Raw genomic sequence first — 22048 nt, forward strand, 5'->3', positions numbered from 1 at the left:
CAACATGGAGATATGTATTGTAGATCTTATTGCACTGCTAATACTCAGACTATGGGACATAAGCACACATACCTGAAATTTGCTGCTTATCTGGAGATTTGCCTATCTCGATTAGTTGTTCTCAGATAACCTGCTTGGTATTAGAGGATTTTTGGAGAAATATCTGGAATTTTTTAGGCTAAAGGTGTTTTCTTGCTGACCATAAAATAATTATTCTTATTTAGATAATACAAGTGAGTGAGTGAGTGAGTGAGTGAGTAAGTGAGTAAATGAGTGAGTAAATGAGTGAGTGAATGAGTGAGTGAATGAGTGAGTGAGTGAGTGAGTGAGTGAGTGAAAAACCCTAAGTGATGCAGGTCATGGAAGTTTACAACTTTGGTGAAACCCACGAGCATGACAAACTGACAAGCGTGTGTCTGGGATTCGAACCCATCATTTTCTCTCATGACTAAGCGACGCAACTCGTCACAGTACATTCCAATGCTGTGCCACCTGTGCCACCCATTAATTGATTAAATTGTTCTGGAAGATACGATGCGACTTTCTGTGATGACAATATTTGATAAGGCAGTATATCATTAAGAGACACAGGAATATATTGTACGCGACATACACAAGTGTAACAATGGGAAATCCCTTCATGAAAGAAAAAAAATCCAATATGAAAGAGAACACTTGTCTAGATGACAAATGATTTGCCCTCTGCTTATCAAATATTTACAAATGAACTTCAAAATTAGATTTTAAGTCTATGAAGATAAAAGCCCTGTTGCTCGAGATTTCACTAGCGGAGATATGTAAAAAATTCAAATACAGCAGACAGAGTATAATGGATTTATCAAACATGCTTTAACCTGAGAAGCCCCTACAGTATGATTGGATCACATGTTGTAGAGACTGATCACGTGTTCTGTGATCACGAGAAGAGGAAGTGATGGCGGTTTATTAGCATGCTTTTTTCATCTTCCTTGTTACAGGTACTAGGATGTTTGGACAATTAGATTAGTGTTTTAACTCTGGGTCAGACTAGTCTATCTTCCAGACCCTAGAGAATTTTAGAACTGAATCCAACTCAAGTCTAGAGCTAAGTCGAAAGCATTGTTCTGGGATCCATGATGTTACATTTTATTTTGAGGATAGATAAGACTAAATGTTAGCCTAGGGTCAGACTGGCCCCAATGAAAGAATAAGGGAAGTTGGTAAAGGGAGAGACAATATACTACCGAGTTGTAAGATAATTTTATTGTGAAAGTGAGACAGTTTTATGATTGCAAAAATTTAACAATGATTTGTTCGGTATTTCGTTTGGATTCTGGGTAGAATTGTTCCTCAGGGTTTCTATTATTAGATGGGAATAGAGATTGATGGGTTAACGGGCTGACATGAGTATGGGTGTTGTAAAGTTTTGTAAGGAGAGAGGTGGGGAAGACCTATTGTATCTCCTGCCTCTACAAGATGGAGTGAGCGCAGCTTGCCGCCACTGGTTACGTGTGTCCTTGCAGCACTCTGTTCCCCCACCATATGTCTGCTTCCAGGCTCCCTCCGACACTAACAAGGAACCCCGGATCTTTTGTTTTACTAGAAATTTGGAATTCATCACAATTCCAATTCTATTTTTAATGTATGTTTGTTGTGCTTCGCTTTAGATAAACGACTCATTTAAAGAATAAGAGACACAAAATATTTTTTTCCCCGATTATTGTGGTTGGTCTGTCAGCACCTGACCCATGCTTGTGGGATTCAGTGGCTGTACAGATGTTGGGTATTTTGATTATGAATTTAGAAGTAAGGAATACTGTTAAACTTTCCACTCCAATCAAGCATAAAAACCAAAAATTAAAAAATAGTATTTCTTTGTGGTGTATGTTATGTTAATAAGAAGTAGATTTCTTTTATAAAGTACAGAACAAGTTTGTATGTTTTCCAAACTCATACTTCCATCTGCAGAAATTCTATATCACATTTTAGTGCTCTCACCAGGGGTCAGGTAATTCTGTGATTGAATCAATCTACCTCCACAGAGGCTGACCACATTGAATTAGGGAGTCACAGCTCAAAATGATTGAATCTTTCTTTCTTCATACAGAGCTTTAAGCCACAGTTATATACACGTTGATATTTCTATTTAGCTTACTGACTTATCTGAGAAACAAATTATAAGTTGTGAGGGAAACAGTATCCATGATATGAATAGAGGTAATTCCATATGTCACAGGGTTGAGGCTATTGAAACGTCCACACCAAGTAATTAGCTGCTTCTCCAACTATCAGATGTTATTCCTTCAACATCAAATGGCTGTGTACAATGCCCTGCGAGGGAAATTAGAGGACATGATCTGGCCGACGACGTGGGTGGCTGTAGGGTAGAGGGGAGTGTGTGCTTGACCTGAACGTTGTCTTGTGGGGTGCTGTGTTGAGGGTGGGTGGCTCTAGGGTAGAGGGGAGTGTGTGCTTGACCTGAACATTGTCTTGTGGATGCGTGTGGAGGTGGGTGGGTGGCTGTAGAGGAGAGGGGAGTGTGTGGTTCAACTGAACAATGTCTTGTGGGGTGCTGTGTTGAGGGTGGGTGGCTCTAGGGTAGAGGGGAGTGTGTGCTTGACCTGAACACTGTCTTGTGGGGTGCTGTGTTGAAGGAGGGAGGGTGGCTGTCGGGTAGAGGGGAGTGTGTGGTTGACCTGAACACTGTCTTGTGGGATGATGTGTTGAGGTGGGTGGGTGGCTGTAGGGGAGAGGGGAGTGTGTGCTTGACCTGAACGTTGTCTTGTGGGGTGCTGTGTTGAGGTGGGTGGGTGGCTGTAGGGGAGAGGGGAGTGTGTGCTTGACCTGAACACTGTCTTGTGGGGTGCTGTTTTGAAGGGGGGAGGGTGGCTGTAGGTAAGATGGGAGTGTGTGCTTGACCTGAACACTGTCTTGTGGGGTGCTGTGTTGAAGGAGGGAGGGTGGCTGTAGGGGAGAGGGGTGTGTGGTTGACCTGGACACTGTCTTGTGGGGTGCTGTGTTGAAGGAGGGAGGGTGGCTATAGGGTAGAGGGACGTGTGCTTGACCTGGACACTGTCTTGTGGGGTGCTGTGTTGAAGGGGGAGGGTGGCTGTAGGGTAGAGGGGAGTGTGCTTGACCTGAACACTGTCTTGTGGGGTGCTGGGTTGAAGGAGGGAGGTGACTGTAGGGTAGAGGGACGTGTGCTTGACCTGAACACTGTCTTGTGGGGTGCTGTGTTGAAGGAGGGAGGGTGGCTGTAGGGGAGAGGGGTGTGTGGTTGACCTGAACACTGTCTTGTGGGGTGCTGTGTTGAAGGAGGGAGGGTGGCTGTAGGGGAGAGGGGTGTGTGCTTGACCTGAACACTGTCTTGTGGGGTGCTGTGTTGAAGGAGGGAGGGTGGCTGTAGGGGAGAGGGGTGTGTGCTTGACCTGAACACTGTCTTGTGGGTTGCTGTGTTGAAGGAGGGAGGGTGGCTGTAAGGTAGAGGGGAGTGTGCTTGACCTGAACACTGTCTTGTGGGGTGCTGTGTTGAAGGAGGGAGGGTGGCTGTAGGGGAGAGGGGTGTGTGGTTGACCTGAACACTGTCTTGTGGGGTGCTGGGTTGAAGGGGAAGGGTGGCTGTAGGTAAGTTTGGAGTGTGTGCTTGACCTGAACACTGTCTTGTGGGGTGCTGTGTTGAAGGAGGGAGGTGACTGTAGGGTAGAGGGACGTGTGCTTGACCTGAACACTGTCTTGTGGGGTGCTGTGTTGAAGGAGGGAGGGTGGCTGTAGGGGAGAGGGGGTGTGTGGTTGACCTGAACACTGTCTTGTGGGGTGCTGTGTTGAAGGAGGGAGGTGACTGTAGGGTAGAGGGACGTGTGCTTGACCTGAACACTGTCTTATGGGGTGCTGTGTTGAAGGAGGGAGGGTGGCTGTAAGGTAGAGGGGAGCGTGTTCTTGACCTGAACACTGTCTTGTGGGGTGCTGTGTTGCAGGAGGGAGGGTGGCTGTAGGGGAGAGGGTTGTGTGGTTGACCTGAACGCTGATGTTACAAGTGGCTTTAGAAGCAAAATGGTTAAGGTCAGTTTATCTTAGATTTTGGCCCAAAGAAATGTTTCACATGTTGAAATATAAGAAGTTTAAGTATAACATAAATCTTATTGTTTAATCAGGTTCATACAATAAAAGAAAAGAGAACATAAATAAATATGTTTGAAATTGGGGTATGTATGACAAATTTAGCAGTGGATACCATTTGCCTTCTCTCTGTCATCAGCACCTTTGAAGGAGAATTGAAGTGTTTAGTCTGAGTGACCCCCATTGCCACACTTCGCACCCCATGTTAATTGTGTAGTAGTAACAGTTTAAGAAAACCTGTCACAAGTCAAGCCCTGGCTCTCTCTAGATTGCGCTGATCGGGGACAATCCATCATAATCCGCTTCAAACCAAATCTAAACATTGAGTTAGTTTGTTGTCACAGAAGTCCTTCAGCCAGATCCCCTTTCTAAACATTCCCCTAGGACCACTCTCACAGCATTTCGTTTTGTAACATATAAATTTCAGCAACTCGCCTAATCTCAAAGTTGCTGGGTTTATCAAAAGTTGGAATGATGATGTTTTTGAAAAGGGAAAAAATATCTAAGTCTCATCGTGATGTAATGGCTAGAGTTGAAAGTTCATATCGTAATAAATCTACACATTGGTGCCATAGTGCTATTTATGTACATATCTCTGTCACATGCAAAATGGTACTTCTACAAATGTGGAAGTGACAAATTCAAGCTCCTTATTTACTAAATCTGGTAATTACAATAACACTTATGTGTACACGAAATAGATAATATGAACAGATTTTATAGTAGCTGTTCCTGTTTCGTGTAATTTCAGTTCGTAAATGACCAACTTTTATGATATGTAGGATGAGGATATGAGGAAAAGTTTGGTTCTTAACCTATTTTAGATTAAATATTAAAAATTCATATTTTTTAATTTGTTTTCGTGACATTAGGATGTTCAACATGATTTAATGTAGTGTCATTGAGTGAGTCTGTCGTAGTTAAATATAGCCTGCTATATTTTAAGATTTAAGAAGATTATGATAGTTGAAATGTGTCATTTTAGCCATACAGGGATTTTAACATGATTTATCAGTTGAATAAAACAGCCTGGTCTAGCCTACAATAGCAGCAACAACTCAGGTCACATGATGATCAATACGTAAAAGGATAAAATACAAAATGACCTTGCGATGTCTACCACTGAAATAAATATGCAGCAGTCTACCCAGCCTCACTCCTGAGGTGTAGGAGGCTATAAAACCTCTCGTATAGGCAGTTTTCCCATGTCACTTGGACATAAAATTGTTGATTATGCACCACCGACCTGACTTAAGATGGCGTAGATCGCCAACACAAAGGCTGTAAGCCCTCTAACCTTGCTTTTATTACACATTATAAAGCAATTTTTATTTGTTTGTCATTCAAATTTTCATCATTTGGTCAACTTTTTTTATGGATTGATTTTCAAGCTGGGTAGGTGGGTAAGTCTGGTGTGTCTTATGAGCAGAAAATATTCTTTTAGATGTTTGTGGGATTTTGGCTTTGTTGAAGAAAGTTTCTAGCCAAGTATGGTTGTAAATAAATTTGCTAATAAAAAGATCAATCTGATATGTGCTTGGAGTTCTTGCGATACTATTCAGGATTATTTTATCCAGTAAACAAATTTTTGTAAATGTTGATCTTAAAACTTCATGTAAACATTTCGTTTCATGTTTGAATATAAGGTCAGTACCTTTATTTTCATGATTTATTTTTGCATCACGTTAATGAAAATCATTTCTCAATTATTTAAGGTGCTGTATGATAACATGCTATGACATGCTTTTAAGGCATTTGCTGAAGGACGTCGGTTCAAAGAGTCATTTATCCTGTGATATATATTATTAACTACAATTCTACATGTTCATGTGTAACACATTTTAACCTTAATAGCAGCCCATTAAATTTCAATTAAATAAACTATGTATTATTTATTAAAATAATGACAAGAATACATTAATAATATTGTAGAATCATGTTATATGATTATTATAAATGTCACTGTCACTGAATTAAGAAGTTGACAGCCACAAAATTGTTATTTATGCTTTTCAAGCTGATAAAATGCCACTCAAATAGCAATAGTCATCAAGTTTAAAGATAGGACTTTCTCTAGAACTAAGTATAACATGCTTGCATGGAGTTAAATACTTTTTAAACTTGGCAAGTATAACATGATATGTTGAACCTAGGGAACTACTTTTTAAGTGTTGCATACCAATTGCTAATTAGTACCATTTTATGTATTTCTGAATGATGAGCCTAAGGAACTACTTCTTAAGTGTTGCATACCCATTGCTAATTAGTACCATTTTATGTATTTCTCATAATCATTTTTAAGGAGAACAGTACCATTTTATGTAATTCTCATAATCAGTTTTAAGGGGAATAGTGTGTGATGTTACGTCTACCATATAACATCACTGCTGCCTGAGAAGACAATAATCAATTATGTTAATGTTGTCACGTGGAAACTGCATATGGCAGTTTTACAACTTGTAGACGAGAGAGTTCATTAATCAGAGAGGGGGTTGAGGTAGGTCATAACTGACTCACACAGCTTAGTCACAGATGGTGACTGTAGCCACTCAAGAACTTCCAAAAAACAGCAGAATTAATGAGAATCTAAGATTTTTAATACAACATATGGTCAGTTCTTTGTGGGAGTAAGGTTTTATTTTCTTGTAACATAACCATAATAGTTAGGTTAGTAGGACTGCACACCATTATAAAGTCTGCGTATAGTTGAACCTCACTAGTCCACACAAATACATGGAGAAAAAGCAAGAGTGGAACCTTTATATTTCAAATGTTGTTTGCGTTCAGAGGAAAAGATTGTTTTCTTCAGAAGGCTTTTGAAGCCATCTCAATAATCCTGTTGTTTTGAATACAAGAAAATTCCCTTGTTCTTAGCCATTAGAAAATTTCATTGCACTCTGAAAATATATGTCTGCATGACCACTGGCAAAGTCTGCCATTATTGGCTGCAAGAAAGTTCCCTTGATCTGGTGTCCTAGAAAGTTCCCTTGCTCTGGTGTCCTAGAAAGTTCCCTTGATCTGGTGTCCTAGAAAGTTCCCTTGCTCTGGGGTCCTAGAAAGTTCCCTTGATCTGGTGTCCTAGAAAGTTCCCTTGATCTGGTGTCCTAGAAAGTTCCCTTGCTCTGGGGTCCTAGAAAGTTCCCTTGATCTGGTGTCCTAGAAAGTTCCCTTCATCTGGTGTCCTAGAAAGTTCCCTTGATCTGGGCTACTAGATAGTTTCCTTGATCTTGGTCAAGACTAAATTTCCATGTTTGTGGCTGCTAGATATTCCCCTGGATCTTTCCTACTAGAATATTCCCTTGATCTTGACTACTGGAATATTCACTTAATCTTAACTACTGGAATATTCCCTTAATCTTGACTACTGGAATATTCACTTGATCTTGACTACTGGAATATTCACTTAATCTTGACTACTGGAATATTCACTTGATCTTGACTACTGGAATATTCACTTGATCTTGACTACTGGAATATTCACTTGACCTTGACTACTGGAATATTCACTTGATCTTGACTACTGGAATATTCACTTGATCTTGACTACTGGAATATTCACTTGATCTTGACTACTGGAATATTCACTTGATCTTGACTATTGGAATATTCACTTGATCTTGACTACTGGAATATTCCCTTGACCTTGACTACTGGAATATTCACTTGATCTTGACTACTGGAATATTCCCTTGACCTTGACTACTGGAATATTCTCTTGATCTTGACGACTGGAGTATTCCCTTGATCTTGACTACTGGAATATTCCCTTGACCTTGACTACTGGAATATTCCCTTGACCTTGACTACTGGAATATTCCCTTGACCTTGACTACTGGAATATTCCCTTGACCTTGACTACTGGAATATTCACTTGATCTTGACGACTGGAGTATTCCCTTGATCTTGACTACTGGAATATTCCCTTGACCTTGACTACTGGAATATTCCCTTGACCTTGACTGCTAGAATATTCCCTTGATTTTGAATACTTGATCACTCCTTGTACCTGACTGTGAAACAACCATGATAGCTTACCTACACTGACTTCTGTAATGGTGAAATAAGACTGATGTCTTCAAGAGATTCACTTGAGACCTAAACCATCCTGGTGCTATATCGAGTCTACAGTTTGCTTAGACTCACAGATACTGATCAGTGTTTTAGACGTTACTTGTTTTTTGTAATAACCCTCTTTGGAGGTTTTACTTTTCTCTTATTAAGACATCAGGGTAAGCAGTGACCTCATGAATAAATTTCGGGCTAACACCCTCAGTTTAACAAGATCGGTCTCAGCTTCACTCTGGTTTTTCTATGTCAACCGGACCTTCCGAGTTGTGTTTTATCCTTTACATATAGTTATATGACTTATATTTCAGCCTTAAGATATAAGACCAATCACACTACGCCATCCTTGAGTCAACCTCTGTGAATTGGAAAAAATTAAAATGTTCTTGTCTGTGTTTGAAGAAATTAATCACGTGGCGTCACTTGTGAGATTTAGATTAAACTCCCGCCCTGGTGCCCTTGGTATCGGAGAGTGTCACAAAGTTGTCCAACTTGCGACCATGGTTGTAAACAAACAAGCAAAGCTTGGGCATTGGTTGTGTTTAAGCGTTTATTGATCTATGATTGGAGGCACACATCGGTAGAACAACACCGGAGCAACAGGCTTATTTGCATTGATGATCTTCAGCTACAGATGCCTTTTGTTCCTACTGGCGTTGGGTAAAGGTTTTAGTGTACAATGTGTCTCCACTCGGCCTCAGCTCTGTCATAATATAAACTGTCCACAGCACCTTGTCTAAAACAAACAACCCACACCGCGGTAACGTATTTGGATGATCATGATAAATATTTTGTTGTTAGCATGGCGGAATCGCAGAACAAACTTTTTCACACATAGCAGTTAAAAACTTTGTATCATTTTGAATTCTTGTAATAATGTCAGAAGACTCATGTTTGATGTTGGAGGGTAGGACATTCCGAGGATCTAGTAATCTGCACGCTCTATTTTTATTGGTGGTTTGGGCTGGATCATGCAAATATAATTGGAAATAAAATAGCACTTTAGAGTTAGCAGTCTTTTTTTATATATTTCCTTAAATAGAACCACTGAGACTGAAACATTGAAGCAGAGATTCATTGAAGGACCAAAGTCTGTATTTGTATTTCACTTTCCGAAATGAAAAACATATTAGTGATTATGAATTGAAAATATTAATCATTATTATGAATTGAAAATATTAATCATTTAAATGTTATTTTTAATGTTAAAAGAAACTTCAGGATGTTTGTATCTGTATGAGTACTTTTTTTTTTAAACTTTCATCACTATTGGATGTTATTATATGTCTCCTTAGTAGTAATGACAGCGCGCATGACTGTAAGGTCCAACTCCTTGGCACACATAGGAATGAAGTATATGCAACAAGATTTGTTTAAAGGCCAGAGCTTGATAATCCTTTGAACTATTTTTAGTGTGAGTGAAATATTTGGTGTTAATTGGCATTCTGCTTCTGGTACCTCAGGGACGATTATGAAGTTAATGTCTGATTGAAGATCAAGTATCACGCATTAGTTGCCCCTGTTCTATGAGATCGGTTGGTTGATGTGTCTTTAGTTTGTAGAAAGACTTGTTGCCATTGTCACAATGGTCTGGTTAGGTCTTTCCATGTCACACAGGTTGAGGTTATTTTATTGTCAGATCTAGATCATTTAGGTGAGTGAGTGAGTTGTGTTTAACGCCGCTTTTAACAGTATTCCAGTTATATCATGGCGTAGATCAGTTAGGTAACATGCATAGTGGATTTTTGGATTCATTGGTTAAAATGGCTTTCTAAGTTTGAATATCACCAGAATGGTGTGACTTCAATCCTTAATTATCCTGAGCATTTTACCTCCATTCCATTATAATAAGTACTCTGGACCCATTTCCTAGCATGACTTTGTTTGAACCTGATTCGAATGATGCGGGGCTAAAAGTAACTGTCCAATAAATAAGTCATAAGTGATAGAAAATCTGTACTGAGGTGATGAAAGTGACAGAGATGGTGATATCACATCCAAAATGAAGGTATGGTCATGAATGGGTCCAGGGTATTTATTATAGAATGGAGATATAGTACCCTGGATAATCGAGGATGACCACTAGTCCATCATTCCCACGCTCCGTCATCTAGTGTCTGTCTGTGTTAAAGCTGCAGTACTGCTGATTACAGTGTTAAACACAATTCACTAGCAGTACGTAAGGTCAGGTGAAATGGGGTGATATATGCATGTTGGGTATAGCTTATACCAGCTCTGACTAATGCTAGTTTTGTAGTGCTAGCCCACTTAATTGCTTTAGGTGGCGCAGCCGGGGGTCGATCCACTGACCATATGCTCTCCTGGCAGACACTCTATCCACTAGGCTACAGAACAGTCATGAATAGTAGGTAGCAGGGGCAGACACTCTATCCACTAGGCTATAGAACAGTCATGAATAGTAGGTAGCTGGACTCAAAAAGACTAAAGTAATTGGATTGGAAGACAGACATCTTAATACAGACTTAGTTGAGCACCAGTTTCAACAACTGTGGTTAACTTTTAGAAGATTCAGGATTTTTTTAATTGCAAGATGTACGACCAATGTCAGTTGATTGATTTGATGGAGAAGAATTAGATCATGGCTGATTGTTAAAAAATTGCTTTAATTTTTTTTAAAAGAATATATCTAAACCCGAACATTATATTTCTTGATCCTTGGTTCCAAACCATTGGACCTCATTAGCTTTAGATCTGTTCACACAGAATTTGTCTCAGTATTGTCTAGTGTTTGGCTAAGATAAGAAAGAATGTTTTTCATGTGCTGCTTCAAGGCTGCATGTAAACTTCATGCACAGTGCCTTGTTGCCCCCTACACAAGGTTGTGTAGTTATATAAACAAGCACACATGAAGCCCCAAATTGAGCATTAGGCATGTATCTTGACTGTCTAGTGAAGTATTGTGACATTGACCCGTGAATCATGCTCACCTGGACCAGGTAATTCACCTGTCTCAGGTAAGCTAATTACTTCAGGTGACATCATCTATCTAAATGGGGTTAGGGGGCTGCTGAGTAAGGGGGGGTGGGGAGGCTGAAAAGGGGGGCATCTTATGAATCATTCCTAAGATTGTGTCATGAGACACTGTTGCTTATTAGTCTGAGTAGGGTCAAGGTTGGGAGTTGGGGTGGATTTTGAGTTGTTTGGGGTGAAAGGTGTGACATTGTTGTGGCTGGTTTGGGAAGGAAGGAGATTGAGTATGGGTGGTTTTGTGTGTGTGGGAGGGGATGGTGGGGTGGGTGGGTAAGGAGATATTGATTATGGGTGTTTTTTTGTGTGTGGGACGGGGGGTGGAGGTGGGGGGATGGAGATTGAGTGTGGGTGTGGTATTAAAGGAGTGGGGGGTTGTAAGGGGATGGAGATTGAGTATGGATGTGGTATTAAAGGAGTGGGGGGTTGTTGTAAGGGGATGGGGATTGAGTATGGGTAGTTTCATGTGTGTAGAATGGGAGGGGGTAAGGAGATATTGAGTATGGATGGTTTTGTATGTGAGTGTTGGGGGGGGGGGGGATAATGAGGATTGAAGGTGGGTGGTTTTGGAAGGGGGCTATAAGGGTATAAGGGGACGGAGATTGAGTATGGATGGTTTTGTATGTGAGTGTTGGGGGGGGGGGGGGGGGGGGGGGGGGGGGGGGGGGATTGAGTGTGGGTGGTTTTGGAAGGGGGGGGGGTAAGATGAGGGAATGGAAAGGACATCTACTAGGGCAGAGATTATAGTGGGATGGGGGTCAGGAGGTGTGAGGAGGGGGTAGTGATCTAGAAAATGGGTTGGAGATGAGGAGGATGGGGCCTGGGAAGTGGGACAGGGATTAAGTTGGAGAGGGAAATACAAGAGTGGGTATGGGATGCTTCAGATGAAAACTCTTATGAATCATTTCTAACTTAAGTAACATGAGACACTGCAGCTTATTAACTCAGGTGACATCATCTACCTGCATGAAGGGAAAAAGGAGAGAAGGGGGAACCCCCATGAATCATTTCCACCCAGCGTAATACGAGACACGGGAAATATCAACAACAATAGCTTAGTCTGGTTTTGTGGAACATGAGAGCCCCTGAACTGTGGAGTTGTCGACTGACAATACCGCCACCCGTTGAGTCAGAAAACCCGCAACTGTGTTCATGGGGACAGAAAAAGTGCACTGTTGGCAAATCTTACACCCGTGATAAGAAGGCATTATACCCACATACTCGTGATAAATGATCATGTCCGTAACAAGAGTGATAAATAAATCAATTTTCTGCTGGAAACACAGTCTAAGTAGTGTACTGAGGATTATTTGTTTTTAGCAGAGAAATCCCATTTCACAAAATTATATATTGGTCTGAAGATAAACATGATGAATTAATTATAAGTTGAAAGACTTTTTTTCTGGTTCTGTTCCTTGGGGTCATTTTGGGACATATAAAATAACATGTAATTCTTACCTTTGATGTTGTTTTTTAAAGTAAATAGATGTAACAGTATGTTAATGCTTGTTTATATCTATTTATGAATGCTGAGAACCACTGTGATGTCGACAGCAGGAGAGAAGAAGTCGATCCTAAGTTTCTTGTGGACTGGGGTGTGTGGTGTGGGGAGAAACTAAGCAAAAGTGTGTTTTGTGTTTGTTTTTATGATGTTGATTAGCCCAGATTGCACCTTATGTTCACTGGGATAAAAAATACATATTTTCATGTAAATGAAAGGTGTTGAGAGTTACCTGCCCTTGTCATGTGCAAAAATAAGGGAGGTAACTTGAATTGCTGTGGCAACATGGGTCATGAGGACATGAGATTGAAAAGTGATGAATGATTGAAGATGGATAACTGAATAATTGAGTGAGTGAGTGAATGTTATTTCAGACCAAACAGAATTCCACAGCAGTATCTTAGCAGCCTGTTATAATATTGACTTGGGACCAATTTATGATTGTTGTCACTACATATGGTAATCTACAGAATCTAACAAACAAAAAGGAATCAGCCCTCTTGTCCCATAAAACAACAATAAAGCAACACCAACTACAAAAAGATTTAAAATATATAAAAATATTAATATTTAACTTTGGTTTAGTTCAAACTTATACTTTTTCATTTGTTTAGAGTGCAAATCAAGTAAAAAGTAATTAACGCACAAATCTATTAAAAGAATAACTTTAAAAAGTAAACAACATATCGCCATTTCCATAAAAATACAATGTTTTTCAAAACAATTGTTGTTTTTGTTAATTATCACCTGCCATGTTGAATTTTAGTACTGTTCAACATAACTATATTTCACAATGTTTTTTCAGGGACCAAAGACTCCAAGCTCTGACGTCAGACGCTGGTCATCAAATGACATACCTGTCGCAGCTGACATGATGATGAGGTATGGTTGCTGTGTATGTGACAATTTCATGAACCAGCACCATGTTAAACCACCTGCATGGTAATATTTCAGAACCATTGGCTTTTCCTCACAACAATTTCTTTTTATTCACAAATAAATTGCTTTCTGTCAGGACAAGGCTGGTATAACTCATGTTATGGAAATAAGAACAATAAATTGTGACATTTCTTGACAGATTTGAAATTTGACTTATATCATCAGTGATAGATGAACATTTAAAAAATATTCAATTAAAAAAATAGAGAGAGGTAAAAGTATCTTTACACAAAAAATTCAAATGTTAATTACATCAGAAATTGTAATTTTAAAACGATATTTTTATCTTTCTATGAAGATTGTTTGCCTTTGATGGAGAACAGGTTTGAGGAATGTAATTTCGTATCTTTTCAGTTAAAAGTTGGATTAAAACATGCATTTTTGGTTTAAAGGTATGCACATGTAAACAACATCGTCAGAAGCTTATTCAAGTATAGGTTTTGTTCAGATATTTGGGATTCCCAAACAACGCCCCCATATGCCCCATCTGTCATTTTGTTGCAGTTACCGCAAGTCCATGTCAATTTTTTCACAACACTTAATTTGTTGGTGGTTTTCACAATCCGAGTGTTGCATAATGAGCTCTAAAATGTAAAACGGAGCCCCATGAATAACACCTTGTCCATAGAAAGTTTAATAAAATGAACAGGCATCTATTTTAGTCGTGTCGTGACTGAAGTATGAATCGACCACCACTTGTAGCTCAGCTAACAAGAGATTTCATTCACATCAACTGACGTATTATCGCTTGTTCGCTTCCTCATATTAAAGCATTATAAAATAGCATGCTTCTTAAAAAAAACTTGTGTTATCACATCAGCATCTGTACAGGACAGCCACAAAAATCTTCATCAATTGAAGCTGTTTGGTTTGGTATGCCAAGCTCTTCACTAGTCCCCCGAGGCTAATGGCACCTGCCCTTTTCTATAATCTCGCTATACCAAGAGGCAAACTTTTAAAGGTGTTCAGACAATTTTATGAACTCTTATCTCCAATTTCTTCTTTGCTGACGCCTATCTTAATTACTTATATGGAACATCTTTTGTGCTTCGCGTCTTGCCAAGAATATTTATTGTCTCTTTTAGCTTAATTTGAGTTTTGAATCGGTTCTCAGGAGCCGCTGTGAGTTGAAAAGGTGCATAGTTTATGGAATTATGAATTTTGACAAAGGGTGGTAAGGGAATTGTTATGCAGATTGATTTATTGTTAGAATTTGAAGTTTGAGTTAAATTTTTGTGAATTGGATTCATTAGATAGTTTAACATGTGTTAGAAGTTAGGAATTTACATGGGGATCTGTTTTTTCTATCTTTATGGAGGCATGTAGGTGATTAAGTGGTAGTAGTGGTATTTGAGGTAGTAGTTGTGGTGGTAGTAGTGGTAGGAGTAGAAATAGTAGTAGTAGTTGTTGTGGTAGTAGTAGTAGTTATTGTGGTGGTGGTAGTAGTAGTAGTAGTAGTTGTTGTGGTGGTGGTAGTAGTAGTAGTAGTTGTGGCGGTAGTAGTAGTAGTTGTGGTGGTAGTAGTAGTAGTAGTAGTTGTGGTGGTAGTAGTAGTAGTAGTAGTTGTGGTGGTAGTAGTAGTAGTTGTGGCGGTAGTAGTAGTAGTTGTGGTGGTAGTAGTGGTAGTAGTAGTTGTGGTGGTAGTAGTAGTAGTAGTAGTTGTGGTGGTAGTAGTAGTAGTTGTTGTGGCGGTAGTAGTAGTTGTAGTGGTAGTAGTAGTAGTAGCAGTAGTAGTAGTAGTTGTGGTAGAAGTAGTAGTAGTTGTGGTGGTAGAAGTAGTAGTAGAAGTTGTAGTAATAGTAAAGATAGTTGTAGTAATCATTGAGGTAGTAGTTCTGTTGGTGCTTGAGGTACTACTTATTGAAGTAGTATTAGTAGTAATAGTAGTAGTAGTAGTAGTAGTAGTACTAGAAGTAGTAGTAGTTGTCTAGAGGAAGTAGTAGTTGTCTAGAGGAAGTAGTAGTAGTAGTAAAAAAGGTTGTAGTAGTCATTGAGGAAGTAGTTCTGTTGGTGTTTGAGGTAGTAGTTATTGAAGTAGTAGTAATAGTAGTAGTAGTTGTCTAGAGGAAGTAGTAGTTGTACTAGAGTAACTTACAGTTATAATGAACTCAAAGAGTGTTTGTTATAAGCAAAGTTTGATGTGGTTGTAGTAGGAGAGGTGGTGGTAGTAGTAGTTGTAGTCGTTGCCAGAGGAACTGTAGTTGTTAGTGTAGTGCATTGTTGGATGCCACCGTGAGAGGTGGATATGATCACTCTAGGATGTTCATCTGGAGTAAAGTAGTACACCTTTAACGACCACAGTCTTTGTTAGACAGGTACGCACTGATCAAACATGGAGAACCTGAATAAGAGTCTGTTATTGCTTAGCTTGCAGATATCATAAAGCCTCAAATTGCGACACAGGCTAGCTTGGCAAATCGTCTAAAACACTTCAGATTTTGAAATAATTCTCACTTCATGTAGACCAGACTATTATTTGCAATAACAAAGGCATATTTTCAAGTGGGGCATCTCTATGCCTTTACTTCAGCAGGGGTGCACCCGTCATGGATGTTTTGTGTGTGCCAGTTGTCAAGTATGAAAAAACTGGTGGAGATTTAAGTATGTATTGTGTCTGCTAGTTTCCAGGTGATGAAGAGGGGTCCTGTTTGAAGTTAAAGACGTCGTCCATTGCGTTGAAGTTTTAGAGAGACAGGTTGAAAAGTGTCGTCTATTGCGCTGAAGTTTGAGATAGATTAAACATGGTTCTCAATCACATTGCACTCTAATATGAAAGCGATTGTTAAGATTTTCCTGTCAGTAAATATTTCTAGATTGACAGATAAGATGCCGTTGCCATAAGCTTCCATTTTGTTGACAATTCTAACTTAAAATGTTACAACATTTCTCAGCCTTATAATGCATGTATATCACCGTTTTCACATGATTTCTAATTTGATTTTTTTTATTTCATACATAGTCAACTCTCGCTAAAAGCTAATCAAGGGCATGACACTATCTTCTTATCCGATCTTCCAGTTATCTGAAAGGGGTGTTCCATACGTTTTCTTTGTTAATTATTTTAGATAATACTGTTTACAAAGAATCTATCTTATCATTTTAGTTGTGGGGTAGCCTAGTGGTCAAAGTGTTCTCTCATCATGCTGAAGGTTCTGAGTTGATTCCCCACATGGGAACAATGATGATATGGCTGAAATATTCCAGTGTAAAACCATATTTACCCCCTTTTTTTAAATGAGTTAGTTTTTTATTGTAAGTTATGATGAGTAAACACAGGAAATTCCAGTCTGTGTCTGTGAGGTATGTATATCAGTTGCTTTGAGCTGACGTCCACCCTCTGAGTGTTTGCACAAATATTTCCTTTCTTGTTAAACAATTAATTTACCCCCCTAAAAAGACTCAGAGACATGTTCTACTGTTGACTTACAGAATTCGAGGTATCCGTTTCAAATGATCATGAATGAAAATGGATGTGGTTGGGACCAAATACATGTATCTACTTACCGTATTTTTTGTATTAAGCACCTCCTGAACAACTCTTAGACCAATCTGTAATTATTCTTTATAAGCAGTCCCATATAGGAGTGAAAATGTACATAATTTCATATTTTCATGTGTATATTACATATTTGTTACTGAAAACACCAGCACAGTGGGGGTATGTAACTGTCAAAGGACTATTGTTGAAGATCACGTTCTGAAAACAAATGTAACTCATTGTATGTTTTAAGGAAACACTACTCTTTGTCATTTTTTCAAGAACCCGGGGTGCTTATTATGTCATATACAGTATATATATTTAATATATGACCTAAGTACTTTATTGCTTTCCAAGTTGATTTGGGGGCAGAATACCTAGATCCCCGGGAGTTGTTATAACAGTTGATTTATATTTGGGATCTGGGCACGCTAGTGAGTGAGTGAGTGAGTCTGGTTTTAAGCCACTTTTAGCAAAATTACAGCATTATCATGGTGGGGGACTCCATAAAAGGGCTTCACACATTGTACCCATGTGGGGAATCCAACCTGGGTTTTCGGGGGGACGAGCAAACGCTTGAACCATTAGTCTACCCCACCACCCCTCTGGGCACCCAAAGTGATTGTAGCACTTTGACTGTTGAGAGTCTGCGTCAAAGTATCTGAGTTAGGATAGGGGTCGCTACAAACACTTTGTAAAATGGGTCCAGGTTGTTAGACTGTATGACCTGACTGGTTGAATGTCATAGCCAGTATGACGTGGAGGAGTGCTCTTGCTATCAACCTCAGAAGCTCCTGGTCTATGCTTGCTGCAAATTAGCTATAATATTGGTTTAACATACCATTCACTCACTCACTCACTCACTCACTCACTCACTCACTCACTCACTCACTCACTCACTCACTCACTCACTCACTCACTCACTCACTCACTCACTATTCTAAGCGTACAAATGTACATTTCAATGACATATCAATCTTTGATAGCAACAAGCTAAACGTTTCCAACTCCACTTCAAATCTTATCAAAGATTGCTTGTTATCATCTCGCGTTCGATATCTCAAACACGTTTCATGAACTGGTGATCCTCAGTGTCACCGACCTTTATGTAATCAATTCCCAAATCAAAGCTCCATTTATCAAACTGAAGTGACACTCTCATTAAATAAATACATGGCAGAAGCCCTGATTGCTCTGTGTTGTACAGAGCTAGAGCAAAGGCACTGCAAGTGCAGAAAATGACACACATTTCATCCAGATTGACAATGTACGATGTAGATTTCAGAGAGTGATTTTACAGACAGATGCTAGGTGTGGAGTAAATATAGTGAAGCTGTATGTAAATATTTTGAATGTATAGCGATACTCTGGAGATTTCTCATTAATTTCTTGCCCCTCTGTGGTATCCTAGTGATTACTGGCGGAACATGGAACATGGGTGTTAGGGTCTGTTGCAGGAGGGGTGGTAACGAAAATAAAATGGAATTGGTAATTGGCCAGTTCTGGAACTAAATGCAGGATATGCCGATATTTCTACACAAATTCTGTTTTTGATTTCAACAATGTTTTACAATGAATTTTCCTTAAAATGCATCATTATAGCTTAGAAAAACAAAATGGTGTTCTTTTGAATATTCCGGTATCATGGTTTTGCATAAACATTTGGATAAAAGATTAACGAGATTTGTAATTTGTTTCAAATGTTATAAAATATTTGTTCGTTTAAATGTGCTGACGTCCAGGGTTTCCATAACCAGATGGACAAAATATCTGTAATTTGTTTCAAATGTTTCTTAATGAATAACTCCATCCAAAATTTGTTGTGGTTGTCATAGTGACCACATGCTTGATTGATACCATGTTCAAATACAGATGCTGTTGTATGATTGTAATATTTGTGAACTGTAAACGTAAAATGGGCAACTTTAACATGTGATTTATCGTGTCTTGACATTACTAGACAACTGCGAGCAGAAGTAGTTGAAACGCACAACTACGCAGTCAGTGATTTCGTAGTCAGAGATTTTGTAGTCAGAGATTTTGTAGTCAGAGATTTTGTAGTCAGAGATTTCGTAGTTTGTGATATCGTAGTCAGAGTTTTCGTAGTCTGTGATTTCGTAGTCAGAGATTTTGTAGTCAGTGATTTCGTAGTCAGAGATTTCGTAGTCAGAGATTATGTAGTCAGAGATTTCATAGTCAGTGATTTCTGTGTCAAACTGGAGAAGTAAAAGATGTTTAATAAACTGTTTCTCAAACAACATAAAATGTAAGAAATGTCCATGAAGCAGCCAAGCCTGAATTAAATGTCCACTGATAACATAATAAACGCATTGTGTCAGACCATCTTCACAAAAAAGATTCAACTTTGTGCAGTAAATACTTTTTAACCTTGCCTCGTTCTTGTTTGCTTCTCAACAACATTAATGTGAAGGCAACTCTGAATATCACCCGACAAATATCTGTCAACAGTGGCGTGACTATGGATAAGGAAGGCTGTCTCAGTTTTATCACATTATCTGGTTTTTCCAGTATCACCATGCCGAGGTCAAATTCGTGTTCCCTTGCTTGATACAGATAGATACATCTTGACCCAATACATGTACCTCGCCACAATCTACCTCGGTCAAAACACTCATAGTTTTCCTAGTGGCTGCGTCAAGTTATTTTGCATACACACTTGATTTGCCTGATGTCGAGGCTGTTGGAAATTCCGTTGGAGATTTAAGTTTGATCTATATTTCAACTCCACCCTGACTATGAAAGAACTGGTGGGGATTAATTTGAATTAAGAGTCTCATTGAAATAAACCAAATACAAATATGCTTGGTTTTTTTCAAGATAAACTACTTGCTTTAGCAGTTGTGAGTTTAAGATTGACTTAGTGATTTATTAGTAGGCTAATATTTCTATGAGGAAATCAATGTAATTTATTATGTATGTGGATGTTATAGCAGGGACGTATCTGTGCTCATAAAACTTGCAGTATTTGCTGTTCATTTGAAGCAATGTTGGAAGTAGTTCGCATTCACAGAAGAAATAGCTTTCACACAAAAATATTAGCGTTTTCTAAAAAGGTTTAAGTTTTTACCAGGTAACAAAAAAATTAGAAATGAGATTTCATCAATATTTCCATATTTGGGATAGAACCAGAGTGTTTTAGCTAAAGACTACCCAACCATTCTTTGCTGTAAAACAACATGTCTCTGTAGACCTGCATGTTCTTGTAATTTATATATTCTAGCTATATCTTGCATACATAACTTAAAATTATAGACGCAACCTAAAAAATGATTGAAATGACATTCCCAAGACTAAAATTATATATTTGTATACTTTTCTCATTATTTATAAATCACAATTTCGGTTGTTGAAATGTTTATGTCTTATGTACAAACAAAACAGTCTCCAGCGAAATGAGTTTTATGGGCGTTAAAAGATAACCGATATTGTCTTCGTTACTGCCGGTTGTTACATGCATGTCTGGTGTGTCCAGGGCAGGTAACAAAAGCAGCATGTTTCACAGTCTCAAAACAGAAGTGCATCTCAGCAGCAGCAGCGTGATGTTGGTGATCATGTGACCTGCTACATCAATCACACGTAGCCTCACTCTGGCAGATGACAATAATTAGCTGTTTGACGTCAGTCTTTTTGAGGTCATCTGAACCTAGTGTGTTCAAATTCGAGAACGTTCCCTGTTCTGTTTAAAAAAAAAACGCACTGTGTCTTTTTATGAAAAAGTTTGTACTTCCTCTGTACGTTTGTATCGTTGAAGTATGATCAAAAGCATATTCAACATACCTAGGTATTATGAAACCCTAATGATTAGGAATATGTTATTTCAGTGTTATTGTGAATATATAAAGAGTTTCAAATTCCATCCCCACATGAAATACACATTAAGTGTTTAATAAAATATGCAACGGAAACATACAAGTGTTAAAAGTTACATTCCATGTCTTGATTGACAGAAGGTGTCTTACACTTTACTTGTGTCTGGCGTCATATGTCGGAAAAGCTTTGACTGAAAAGATTTGACAGGATATGCATGCCATGATCCCCATTCAAATTCCACTACATATGAATCTTTGTATACAGTGCAACAAAGTAATATTCGGACTCAATAAAGATTAGTACATCCAGTACTAATATTCAATGTTCATATTCCAGATATTGTCATTGAATTGTCACAGGACATACATATTGGCATAATTGAAATTTGATTGTAGTCTTCTCATATGACAGGTATTGTTAGGTTTAACTAAGACCTTCCTTGTGCTCAATCTCCACCGGGGAAGAGCTACTCATGTGATACCAGCGTGGATATATGTGAATGAAGCCTTGGTCCCAGCCAAAAAACCTGTTTGCCAACACTTGTTAAAGTAGGTTAATTCATTGATGGGAAGCCTGTTTGATATACATACCCTATATTCCTTTTACAACAGGCCACAGCATGTCTGGATAGTTCTCTTGACAGCTGTGACGATTTCTATTAGATCTTAGTTGCTACAATTTGTTGTCCTTCAGAAAGTGAAGTCTCGGTAAGGAATATTTATGTTACAGCTAGCAAATACTAGTAGATTGTCTAATGAAAATGTCAACCCCCATTTTAATAGACTTCAAAAAGGACTCTTTAAGTGAAAGAGCAAATACAAGTTTTCATTCAAACGGGACTAAATTTATCCTGTATCAACAGAGGTGTGGAATGTTTGTTATAAAATCTGTATGCAAGTGAATGGACACGAAGCGTTTGGCGAAGTTCTCAATCACAGTTGCAAGGAATGGAATTTGTTTTTGACCTTTGAGATAATGAGTATAGAATAGACTCAAAAGAAAATGTTTGAGCACTTTTGGTTTGAGATTAGAATAATGTTGAAATGTACATACAAAAAACCTCCCAACACCTGTGATATTAACATATTTGATTTATGTGAGCGGAGGGGTCACAGACGGTGGCCTGAGTTTATTCACAACCCGTAGGACAA

The 22048-nt window shown here is 38.8% G+C and overlaps 1 protein-coding gene across 1 annotated transcript; it reads right to left on the bottom strand.

Moving 5' to 3' along the window:
• Positions 1-2525: 2525 nt before the first annotated feature.
• LOC139467517 (uncharacterized) lies at positions 2526-19702 on the bottom strand. Its single transcript, XM_071249053.1, has 3 exons — positions 19670-19702; positions 19024-19282; positions 2526-3817 (listed from the first exon to the last, which is right to left on the bottom strand). Exons 1-3 carry the CDS (start codon positions 19700-19702, stop codon positions 2526-2528), a joined length of 1584 nt encoding a protein of 527 aa, XP_071105154.1.
• Positions 19703-22048: the final 2346 nt, after the last annotated feature.

Source organism: Haliotis cracherodii, unplaced genomic scaffold (assembly GCF_022045235.1).
Source record: "Haliotis cracherodii isolate W230 unplaced genomic scaffold, xgHalCrac1.p SCAF_2, whole genome shotgun sequence".
Lineage (NCBI taxonomy): Eukaryota > Metazoa > Mollusca > Gastropoda > Lepetellida > Haliotidae > Haliotis > Haliotis cracherodii.